Source organism: Capricornis sumatraensis, chromosome 2 (genome assembly GCF_032405125.1).
Source record: "Capricornis sumatraensis isolate serow.1 chromosome 2, serow.2, whole genome shotgun sequence".
Lineage (NCBI taxonomy): Eukaryota > Metazoa > Chordata > Mammalia > Artiodactyla > Bovidae > Capricornis > Capricornis sumatraensis.
The window spans coordinates 73,617,652-73,630,739 of NC_091070.1; the positions used below are offsets into that span (position 1 = coordinate 73,617,652).

Here is a 13,088-nt window from a genome sequence, read left to right on the forward strand (position 1 = left end):
AACTTGATTTCGCATCATTTTCCCATGGTCTTGACATTGCAAGGCCATTCCCCAAGGATTGTTTGGTAATGCAATTTAATATTTACTCTGGCGCAGCAATGCTGTCTATTTAGATGTTATGTCTCCGTGTCAGTTTATAACACTCACTTCCTTTCAGGGAAGGATGAATTAGTAATGTTAAAGCAAGCCTTATTATATGAAGCCATTCACTTTTCAGCTATTTTTTTAATGACTCTACCATATGTCTGGAATGACTGAGATAGAATCTCAAATTTTGCTTCTTTTATTACAAAAAGCCAGACAGCTATCACTGTTCTCAATTAGAGGAAGTTTTTTCTCAGTGGGTAAAAGCAATTCAATTCAGTCAACATTTGTCAAATGTTGCCTGCTATATCCTGAGATCTGTGTTCTTGGCCAAAAATGATGTTCCCTTTAAAAACTGCCCACTGCTGTCTCTGCTGTGTGCAGAAAGCATGCTTGTAGACTGGATCGTCTTCTACTCTTTAACCTCAGCGGTCCCGCCGGAAACAAGAGGGCAGCCGGGTTCACAGCATATCCCTCTGTGAAATCATGGGCGCTGACATAGTGCTGTTTGCTCCTGTCCCCTTGATTGCTCTGCAAGTATGGAGGGAAGGGGAAAGAGCAAAACATGGACCTTGAGATTCAGTTGTCCCCAGACCCCACCACCTCCTGCAGTTTCCGTTTTTATTTTTTTAAGTATTTATTTTTGACTGTGCTAGGTCTTCATTGCCACGCATGGGCTTCCCATTGTGGTGGCTTCTCTTCTTGCAGAGGACAGGCTCTAGGCACGTGGAATTCAGTAGCTGCCACTCCCGGGCTCTAGAGCACAGACTCAGTAGTGGGGCACACGGGCTTAGTTGGTCCGTGGTATGTGGGATCTTCCCAGACCAGGGATCAAACTCATGCCCCCTGCATTGGCAAGCGGATTCTTAACCACTGCACTGCCAGGGAAGTCCCTGCAGTTTCATTTTAAATAAAATCTACAAAGCATTTCAAACATTTAAACTGACAATTTCCCAAGTCTTAATTGTTTCAAGTGGGCCAGACAGAGAGGTAGTCAAGAAGAGCCTTGAGCTTTGGAGTAGAAGAAACCTGGGTTTGAATCCTAGCTCTGCCTTTGCTGTTTAGCCTTCCTGTCCCTGATTGTAAAAGCAAAACAAACAAACAAAACACAGGGGTGAAGAAGTGTGTCTTGAAGGACTCTTGTGAGACCAGGAAGATGACCTGCGAGACCGTTTCCTTATCCATGAGATGTCAGGAGTGCTGCTTACCTGAAGATGATTGTGTAGAGAGGGACTGATGAGAAAGATGGAGGAAAGAGCCCAGCACAGTGACCTGTGCAGGACATGCACCTTCCCTGATGAGACAGGCAAGCCTGCTCCTCTAGCATGCTGGAAACAGCGGAGGGCTGTCCTTGGCCTCCCACCAGCAGAGGCTCTGCAGCCAGCCTTGGGGCCAGTCAGGCTCCTAGCAGCGTCCTGCAGTGTGCACTTTTTTAAAGGCCATTCTAAGACCTCCCACTCGAAATCAGAAGTTCAGAGGGGGACTGTATTGGTGGGAAAGTGAGTCTAAAGGTAATTTCTGAAAGTTAGTTCTGGGAGTTTTAGGAAGCAGTGATCTAACCAGCACTGTACTGGTGGCTGACCCCAGCATCCATGAATGAGGCCCATCTTCCCATGTTTCCTTTTCCTCTGAATCTTTTTTGGTTGCTTCCTGTCTGTGGAAAGCTACTTTCTTGTCCTCTGTGGACATAGGTGGCTTAAATATGTCAAGTTCCACAAATTCCTATCTAAGTAATAAGCATGAATTAGGACCTACTCTGTTCCAAATATCATGCTCGATTTTTATTACCATAGCAAAAACTGGTCTGTCTCTGTGTATTCATTTCTTTTCAACCCATCATTCACCTTGTGGCTGGAACAGTTGTTCTAAGATACAACCCTTGTGTTTTCCCTGCTTAAAATTCTCAGTGGATTCCCATTACCTGCAATAGCTTTTCCCAAGAGGTGTTCCAAACAATGATTTATGAAAAAGATGTAAAATGCTTACGTTAAACAGCTGAATAGGTTGTTTTGGTTCCTTTTGTTCTTCTTTTTGTTTTTTTACTGTAAGACTCATAACAATCTAGTTCATACTATCCTAAGATTCCCTTTCCCTCCTGAAAGAAAATACGGTCCTGTTGGAAGTCCTCTTCCTGCAGCAAGTCTGTGAACAGCGTGAGTTTGAGAAGCATGCACCTGTAGGATAAAGTCAGTCCTTGTTGTTCAGGTCTTTTCTGGACTTCATCACTCTTCCTGCCACACTACTCCTATCTTACTACAGTGTAGTCCCCTTCCATATTCCTCATGTCTCCTCTTTCCCCTAGCCATGCTCACATCAAGCAGCAATTGGTATGAAAGCCTCCTGAAGTCCCCAGGCACGGTGGATTTTTCTCTCTTCCAAATTCCAGTTGCACCTTCAGTATGAACTCTATCACTTTGTTGCCATTAGTGGTTTGTGTGTGTGACTCTTAAAGCTTAGACGTTAGAACCCAGAGTTATTTTTCATAAAAGAATAACATATATTTTCAACTTCTTTGTCACAGCATCCTAATACCTAAAACATTAATAGAATCAATGCTTAACTGTGCTGATGGTTACCATTCAACAAATTATCTTCAAATGACCAACAGGCTTTGGATTTACACTTGGTTTTGCATTCCCTTTCATTACTTACGAGCTATAGGGCTTTGAACAAATTGCTCCAACTCTGCAAGCCTCAGTTTTATCATCTATAAAGTAGGAGAAATAAAAACAGCAGGTCCAGTGAAAGGTTTAGAGAAAATGTTTTTAAAATGTCATGAATAATACATATCACTGTGTAGGCCCTTGGTAAATTCATGATGGTATTGTCATTATAAAGTACTTGGCAAAAATGCTTTGCTCAAAGTAGGCATTAAATACTCGTTCCAGTTACCTTTTTTGTCCCAGAAATTTTAAGTCAATCTGGAGAGCAGCAACTTATCATCTAAACTAAATACATGTTTTTGTGACAATTATTATGTGGTCACAACCATTTCCTTATAAACTCTCAGTGGAGACAAGGAATGATGATGATTATTCTTCAAAACATCGTTAGGGCCAAGTAACCTGTTTCTGCTTAGAATCCACTCATCATCTAAGATATGAAAGGTTGAGGCACAAACACAGATAAATTGATGCCCACTGACCAGTAAAACAAAAACAAATTATTTGCAGCCTAGCAGAGCTTAGTATGAAATGTAAAGACCAACAAACCTGTCTTGCCCTTGGAGGATTTCCAACGAGGCAGGAGACAGGAAGTCTACCAGCAAAAGATTCCTATCACAGAAGAAGGTAAAGAGCCTTGAGAGAGAGTAAGGGAGGTGCCCTGAAATCAGAGGACATGCGCAGTTGGATCTGGGAAAGGCTGATGGATAAGATGTAAAAATGCAGAGACGAAGTAGAGGCCTTCCAAGCAAGGAGTGTCATGTCAGTAGAGGCCCTGCGGGAGGGAATGCTTGGTATGGCACACAAACATAGTCCAGTTTGGTTAAAGCATGTGGCATATAAGAACTTTAGAGGTGAGAATTGTATTCTGTAGGAATTGGGGAGTTACTGAAGGGAGTGATCAAAAGAGCCCTATCATGTGGGAAGGTTCCCATAGGAAGATTCCATAGAGGAAGGTTCCAGCCATAGAGTAAATACATCTGGGCCACATTCAAATGAAGACAGAGGGTAGAGCATTAGTTCATGACTTGAGTCAGAAGCTCACCCACCTGTGATCAGCCAAGTCCAGCTTCTCTGTCTCAGGATGCTCTCATTTCTTTAAGCTGTGTCATTGTTGTGTAGTTTTGGGTAGAGTTGGCTTTGGCGTTGGGTTGTTTGTATGTTTTGGTTTTCATTTTTGTTGCTCCTATTTTTCTTTAAATTAGAAGCAGTCCTAACAATGCTGGCCATGAAACTTTGGGAGTTGATGCTGTTTTGCAAAAGCAAAGACACAGAGAGACAGTCCATTCTATTATCAATAATGATCCATTTATTTTAGAGACTCTAAAAAAACAAATCTTAGTATTTATTTTATTTTGGCAAAGTCATATTTAAATTAATGAAAAGTGATAAAACAAGTGAAATGATCATAGTCACTCATCATTGGGGAATATGTGCTATTTTAACTATGAGCTCTTGGTAATCACCGTAATTATTCATATTTAACAGTTGTAGTGAATAATATTTTTACTTTGCTGCATTGTCTTTGGTTAGGGAATAAGCTAGAGATGAGACCTTTGACATATTTTAATTACATCTATTGGTTGAATGTCTGTACAGCTATGGATTTTTTTTTAATGAAAATGAAGTATCCATTATTTTATAGAATAAATGCATTCTTGACCACTTGCCTGTGGATAAATCCTTAAATATCGAATTCTGTTTTCCCATCAACTATGTTATAAAATCAGAAATATTTTCCTTTGGAAATGTTCATTTTGAGAAATGTCCTTTTGAACAATCCAACCAGTGCTTCAACATATGCTTAAAATAAGAAGGTTCTTACAGTGTATTACTATTGCTCAAAATGATCCTATAAATGTGTGCAAAATAACTAATTTTGCTTTTTTGAGTGTTTGAAGGAAAGAAAGAAGAGCCAAAATGAAAAAATACACATTTGAAAGAAAAATGACTCAGTTGTATACATTTGTTCCTTCAACATATGTTTGTTAAATAATTGATAGGTGCTGGACTCTCTGCATTGTTGTTCCATTGCTAAGTCGTGTCTGACTCTTTGTGACCCCATGGACTGCAGCTATGCATTAGGAATCCAAAACTAACAATCATCTGGCTCAAACCCTTCATTCTCATAGCCTGGCAAAAGGAAACATCATATAAACAAGCATATTTACATTATGATTTGTTAAGTACTCAATAGAGGAATGAGACTCTGCTGGAGAAATACAGCAGGAGAGACTAACTCTGCCTTCACAAAGAAGGTGACACCTGAGCAGGGTATTGAAGGGTGAGTAGGAGTTTGGGGCCAAGGGACAAGCATAGTCTCTGGAATCAGACTTCCTGGTTTACCTCTTCCTCTTTCACTACTTCTTGAGTGACTGTGGACAAGCTGTTTGTTTCTCTGTTCCTTCATTTTCTCCTCTGTAAAACTGGAATATTTGTAGCTACATCAGAGGCCATTATGGAGTGCTGGCACATGTAACAAACTGAGAGCACTGCCTCGTACATGGAAAGAGCTCGATGCCTATGTTCCTGTCATTCCATCATTAAGAATGAGAGTAAGGTTGGCACAAGCAGAGGAAACAGCATGCAGCATTTTTATTCCATGAAAAATTTTAAATGTGCCTGCTGCTGCTAAGTCGCTTCAGTCGTGTCTGACTCTGTGCCTAGCTAATGGCTTTTACAAATGAGCAATTTAATGCAAGATGTAGAGAAGAAACGGAAATAGGATAGGGCCGTTCAGAGGGCCTAATTAATGAGGAGGGGGACAGAGTTACCAGACTAGTTCTTGACTCACTGTGACAGGCACCTTAGGTTGTGCCCAAGACTTCTCCATAGGGAAATGGTCAACAATCGTTTATTCTATGAAACAATGGATACTTGATGCACAAAGGGAGGATACACACCTGGTACACAGAAATTCCCTCTTCCATACTAGCAATGAGTTTTGTGAAACAGTGGGAATTGAAGAATGAAATCCACTGACTGCAACATACAACTGAGGAGGCCATCAGGAAGTACTATTGGGCTTCCCTGGTGGGTCAGTAGCTAAGACTCCATGCTCCCAATGCAGGAGGCCCCGGGTTTAATCCCTAGTCAGGGAACTAGATCCCATGTGCCCCAATGAAGATCAAAGATCCCATATGTGGAACTAAGACCCAGCACAGCCAAATAAATATCTAAAAAAAAAAAATAAAAATATAAAAGAAACTAATCCAACAATTACTGCATTAGACTTAAGGCAGTAGCCCCCTACCTGCTGCAAGAGTCTGTATCCTCTGCTGATTTCTACAAAAGATATTTATATGATTTTGACAGATATATTTAAAGCCCCAAATGAAGGCTTTTATATAAGATAACTATTAAAATTATAGAAGGTACAACTTGCTGAAAATAAGTTATTTGGCTATTAAGGGTGAGTTATTAAGGTATCTAAGTCAGGATGAGGAACAGTTAAAAAAAAAAAAAAAACATAATGGGGAATTATATAAAACCAGAACCAAAGACAGACCCTATAGGCTGCCTCCATTTCCCATGGATATAAATAATCACTAAAGTAGCCAAAACATGAAATCCATTGATTTTACAATTAGCAGCAGATAAAGGAAGCAAGCCTTTCTAAAATCCTGGCTTGGACAGGCATATCATGATTATCCTGGTAATTGGTTCCTTGGCTTACAAATTCTGCATCAGTGACCTGTTTTATACATTGCATTTCTATTTAATCAGACATGCCTACGTTTGTTTCATTTTCTGTGAAATAGGAAATCAAGGAGAAATTGGATTCCAGTCACAAGCGAGATATAGACGGCATGGGAGTCCCAGAAATCAAGTATGGAGACTCTGTCTGCTTTGTCCAACATATAGCCAGTGGTCTGTGGGTGACCTACAAAGCACAAGATGCCAAGACATCCCGCCTGGGACCTCTGAAAAGAAAGGTGAGGGGTCAGAAAGGCTGGAAGCAGCTAGGCCTGAGAAGTGATTGTGGAAATAAGGTGGGCATGACGGATTCTTACTTCTTAGCTTCCCAGATGGCTCAGTAACAAAGAATCGGCCTGCCAGTGCAGGTGTGGGTTCGATCCCTAGGTCAGGAAGATCCCCTGGAGAAGGAAATGACAACCCACTCCAGTATTCTTGCCTCTAGAATTCCATAGACGGAAGAGACTGGCAGGCTACAAGTCCAGGGGTCACAGAAGAGGTGGACACAACCACTAAACCTAAATTCTTACTATTCTGAAGAATTATTTCTGTGACAGAGTGTGTAGCCTAGTGTGGTTACTTTGACTGCATATTCAGTGTGAAAAAGAAAAAGTTAAATAGATGACAAACCTGTGAAGAGGGGCTAGAATACGTTCCTTGTGCTCTAAAACCTGTACTAAATGACTTTTGGTGGTATGCTGTTTGGGGATTATCCACATCATTGCTCCTTTCATTTAAGGGGATAATTGAGTTGCTATGCAGTTTTCATAATATACAGACTAAATAGAATCCCTACAGAGATATGCAGATTGCATGATAACAAGCACACAGGAACCAACATGCAGAAAGATGAGATACTGTTGAATGATACCGTATCCACAGGGAATGGATCCAGGTCTCAGTGATCTATTACAGCCGGCAACAGTGGGAAATCCCGCTTGAATACACAGAACATCTTTTTTTTCCAGAAAGTCAACTGCCATAGTAGGGTTTCTTTTGACAGGAACCAGGAAACATATGCTCAAGTTATGCTTTAAAAAAAAAAAAAAAGAAAGCCCTTACAAAGCACAGGTTTGGATAGTCAAGGAGTCCCATGATAAGGTTCTAGGAAACACTGTACAATGTAGTTTATGTAGGTCAGCCTAATACGGAGGTGATGAAAAATTTCCCAGAATGCTGGTTATTGTAAGAAAGGTTGGGAGGAACCCATAAGGTATAGCTTATTTTTGTACAAAGTGAAATTTATGAGGAAAAGGGAAAATTATGAAAAGGAGATAGAAAATAGAATATGAAGCCACAGAGACTCGCTTGTAGAAAACAGAATATGAGGCCACAAAGACTGCTTGTATGAGCCCAGCCCTTCCTCTGCCAACAATTGTAAAGGCTGGACTAAACATGGAAACAAATAAACCATTGGAAGATTTCAACAGCAAGGCACCCAGGGCGTGAGTGCTGAAGATCCCACTAGAATGGAAGTGCACTAAAGTGAGTTCCTCCTGTGTCACCGCTTTGCCCTCAGTGTCTTGCTGAGATACTGCACAAGAAATGGGATCTCCTGTTAGTTCTGTGGGTTGGAGAGCCATAACTGTGGTAAGGTCAGCCGAGGTTTCTGAGACTTAAGGGACCATATTCCAGAGTGGAGGAAGTCATAGAAGCGTGAACTTGAAATTCCAAATGCAGTTTCTCCTAGTATCTTAAGCGGACCATGAATAGGGTATAAAGCCAAGATGGCAAACAGAAAATGATATTTCTCTATGGTGGAGAAGAGCAAAGCAGAGATGTGAACAGCGTGACAGTGGTAGGGAGACAGAGGTTGGGGTACAAAATCCCTCGGGCTGGAATGGCCTTGAAAATACAATAGACTTTCAATTGAATTCCAAATAAGGCCTCTACCCCCAGGAGTACGGGCAAATGGAAAATAGATGCCAAAATCTGATCATCTCCCCTAACAGCCTAACAGGAGAAAATGCAGTCCTCTGAAGAGTATGATAATATCATCTAGAGTTTCCACAATTTTTCACATTTACGAAGATAAAGATGATATTGAAAGAGTAGAATTTGTGGATCTGGGCTCTAACTCTGGGTAGGTGGGGACACACTTGAAGGACCCTGTCAGCTAGGGGAGACCCCAGTTTATGATGTTGGTTTATTGTGCCTCCCCCTGCCTTTTTCTTCTGGGACCATAATCTGTAGGTCCATTTAACTGCTGGAATGTGGATTTGGAGATGGTTTCAGAAACTCTAAATGATGCCCTAATGTTAAGCCTTTGTCAGGGCTTCCCAGCTCCATTTCCTGAAGAACTTTCCTCTAAAAATAAAAAGGATGTCCAATCTTGTTGATTGTTTTATGAAACAAAATAGGAATTTAGAAAAACCAGTGGGAAATAGACATAGTGAGAAACCTGATGAATGGTAGCTCCCCTTTAAGGAAGCACCCTCTTTCCATTACCATCTTGGGCTTCTACTTTCTGCTGTCAGTTATGGAATTCCCAGGAAAAAAAAAAGGACCTTAGGACCTGAGCTGCAGCGATCAATAGAACACATAATAACAACATTCTAACAGCTGCATTTCCCCATTTCTCATTACATTCTTGTTTGACTGGCCGGTTTGAACATGTTATCTGAACAAGCAAAACATAAGGAGGTGGGTCTTTAGGGACCCAAAAGCTGGGATTAAGGCCAGAGTAAACCTAGTGAAATGTATTGCCAAACCTAAATGCAACATTGATAAGCAGTTGCTGGGAATCTCAAAGTAATGTTTTGAAAGAGTTGGTGAATCCAATAGTAAGGGCATCCTTTGCTAATGCTTAAGCTATGGTATATAGATGACATACAGGTCTCTTCAAAAATGAACATAAATTTATGCAAGCCAGCATGCTTCTTCCTGGGTGAATTCATTAAATCAGGGTGCATTTTCAGAAGAATACAAAATGAGAGATTTTTACCTGGAAATGAGGAAATAGGTTGTTTATTTGTGCTAAAAATGAGAGACACCAAAAACCCTTATTCTAAAGATATTTGGGGGGGGCCACATGTTTTGTTTAATTAGCATATAAATTGACTGACTCCCACCCCACTTCCCTAGGACCTACAGATGGTCTCACTTCACTTAACTCACATCAAGAGGAAACCATGCCAGGAAGTTAGTTGAATCAGAATTTGACCCTGACCTGAATCAGGGTCAAACCATCCCAGTTAATAACCACACATATTTGGTTGGCCCTTTCAAGAGGAAAAAAAAGCACTGACCTCCACACCAAAAGCTGCTAGCCCCATCTAAAAAAATAAAAATGTATCATGATGTCATTGGTGAGCAATAAGTACACTTAACTTCCTAACAACTGATCTGAGATCAGTAATATGCTGTCCCTTATAACAAATGTTCATTGAATACCTTTCATATTGTAGGTAACATGCTAAATGACTGACATGTAACTTATCTAGTCTTCCAAACAAACCACTAAAATAAGTCCACCTGCAGACGGTGAAGTCACAGCAGAGAGAGGTTAAATAATTTGCTGAAAGTCACACTGCTGAGAAGTGACCTGGAGGGATTAGAAGTCAGGTTGGCTGGTACCTAAGCCCATGCTTTCAAACCGCCTCTCTTTCCATGAGAAGCAAACTACTGTCTCAAGCTGCTTCCCTGGTTCCAGTCAACTAACCCAGTGTGGCCATCCTTCAGGAGAGAAAGCTGCACCTCATCCTAGTAGAAAGTTTTAGAGGATTTTACTTTAACTTGTCTTTCTACTTCCTTGGTTTATGTCTGGAGAAAAAGGCTCTGAACGTGGTGATTTTTCTCATTTCCAGAGATAAGTTTTTGTGTTCATTTTAAGAGAAAAATCTATCATAAAACTTGTTTTGACCCATTCAAATTGGCCATCCAGGCCCAAGGAATTTATTGTAACTCAAACCATAGTGGCACATAAAATTTTGTTTTCGTCAAAGCACTGTGTCTCAGGAATGAATCATGTATCAGTAATAGGGTGTATGGGCAAAATAACTTTGTCAATGTCCCACTTTCAAAATGAACGCAGGGGAACTTGGTCCATTGAAGGAATACAAGGGATGAGGAAAATACTGCAAAAGACATTGACTGTCCAATGTAACCTGGCCCTGGTGTCCTTGGCCCTGGGATAGGTCATACTCCATCAGGAAGGCCACATGGATGATGGGTTAACACTGCAGAGATGCCAGCGTGAGGAGTCCCAGGCTGCACGGATCATCCGGAACACGACCGCCTTATTCAGCCAGTTTGTAAGGTATGTGAGCTCCTTCCTTTTCTCTACTCATTGGTTCTATTTTGCAGCCGTCTGATCCCACCAACCACCCCCTTCTAATACTATGAATTTTCAGGAAATAATTATGTACCAGCAAAGAGTTCTACCAGAAAGAGCTTGGGATTGAAACTTATTTCCAACTAGGTGAGCTCCTACCAGCTTCACTCTCGGCCCAACAAATGCCCAAGCCTCTTTAGTTGGTGTCATTAGTTGGTATTCAGGTTGGCACCATAAATAGCCAAGGTCTTCTTATGAAAATTAAGTGGAAAGAGATGGAGCGCTGTAAATCCCCTTTGTATTAGCGCTGTAAGTCCCCTTTGTATGAACAAGGGAGGAGAGAGAAAGAAAAATGGATCTACAACCTCTGTGCTATTTAGAAAGGTTTTCTACATCTTTCAAAATGGTTTGGACACAAGAAGATTTGCATCGAATGCTTGGGTTACCCAGCTATGACTGGGACTTAGATGGGGAAAGTAACTTAACTACCTACTTGGATCATAATCCTTCCAGCCTCAACAGTGCTGCCAAAATAGAATTCTAGATTGTATTCACCGATTACCACACACACACACACACACACGCACACGCACACACACACACACACACACACACACACACAAACAGATTCTGTTGTAAACAGTGCAGTGTTGCAAGCCATCCTTCTCTCATAGGAAAATCTCTCTAAAGCCTAGAGGATTTCAATTGCACATGTGGATCTGCATGAAATGAGAAAAACCTTTGTTAATGTCCCACTATACCTTTATTTTCCTTCCTGTTGAGTCACTGTGATCCAAGGGATATATATTAGTTAGGATACAGGCTAAGCTGCTATTGTGGTTTAGAATAAACTTATTTCTTTCTCAAGTAATAGTATAGGGGAGGCAAGTGGTTTAGGGAAAACAGACCATCCTGCTACTGGGACAGTTTCCTTCTGTCTTGCTGCTTTGAAATCTCTATAGGTTCTTAAAGTATGTCCAGTCCAGCAGCATCACCTGGGAACTTGTCAAAGACACAAATTCTTGGGGTTTATCCCAGATAGACCTAATCAGACACCTAAGAGTGGTGCCTCAGAAAAATTGAGTTTGGATGGGTCCTCCAGTTGATGCCGATGCATGCTAAAGTTTACAAACCACTACCCTGGAATAAAGGTCTTAACCTTGGCCAGGCATTAGATTCATCTGGGAAGCTTTTAACATCCTGATGCCAAGGTAGCATCTTCAACCAATTACATCAGAATCTCTGAAAAGTGAAAGTGAAGTCACTCAGTCATGTCCAACTCTTTGCGACCCCACGGACTGTAGCCTCCCAGGCTCCTCCGTCCATGGATTTTCCAGGCAAGAATACTGGAGTGGGTTGCCATTGCCTTCTTTTTTTTTTAATATAAATTTATTTATTTTAACTGGAGGTTAATTACTTTACAATATTGTATTGGTTTTGCCATACATCAACATGAATCCACCATAGGATATTCCCCATCCTGAACGCTCCTCCCTCCTCCTTCCCCATACCATCCCTCTGGACTGGCGATTTGTTTCATATATGATATTATACATGTTTCAATGCCATTCTACCAAATCATCCCACCCTCACTCTCTCCCACAGAGTCTAAAAGACTGTTCTATACATCTGTGTCTCTTTTGCTGTCTCGCATACAGGGTTATCGTTATCGTCTTTCTAAATTCCACATATATGTGTTAGTATACTATATTGATGTTTTTCTTTCTCACTTACTTCACTCTGTATAATAGGCTCCAGTTTCATCCACCTCATTAGAACTCCAGGAGATCTTCCCGACCCAGGGATTGAACCCCAGTCTCCTGCATTGTAGGCAGGAGCTTTACTGTCTGAGCCTTGGAATCTCTGGGGTGGGATCCAAACATAAGCTTTTTATTAGAGTTCCCGGGATAATTCTAATACTCACTCGCAGTTGAGAACCAACTATCCTAGTGTGTATTCTTCAACCATGTGATTAAAAATAGTGTACTATCACCATGGCTGAGGTCTGACCTGAAAAGATGAGAAGAGAGAGGAAATAGAGGGCAAGCCATTTCTTTAAATAAAAATAATAACCCAGAAGTAGATCACCTTATCTTATACTCTGTTAGCTAACACTAGTCACATGTCCACACCTAGCTTAAGGAAGGCTGAGAAATATCTCTGGTGGGTTACAACTAGAGGGTCTTGATACTAAATTGAAGGAAGAAAAGCAGACGGTAGGGGTATTCTTGCTACAAGGTGGGACTAAGGCCTGAAAATCAATGATCTTTGCCTGATTTTGACTCCGCCACTGGTTTCCTATGATTCTTGAGCAAAATATATCCTCCTTTCCATTCTTTACATCCGAACTGCTCCCCTTCTTCACAGAAAGA

The 13,088-nt window shown here is 41.0% G+C and overlaps 1 protein-coding gene across 1 annotated transcript in view; it reads left to right on the top strand.

Annotated features, from left to right (window-relative positions):
• The window catches only part of RYR3 (ryanodine receptor 3), a 386,865-nt gene that overhangs the window by 91,804 nt on the left and 281,973 nt on the right, over positions 1-13,088 (top strand). The window contains exons 10-11 of the mRNA XM_068992826.1: positions 6,509-6,682; positions 10,580-10,701. Of these exons, the coding sequence (XP_068848927.1) occupies positions 6,509-6,682; positions 10,580-10,701 (296 nt within the window). The remainder of the gene's footprint in view (positions 1-6,508; positions 6,683-10,579; positions 10,702-13,088) is intronic.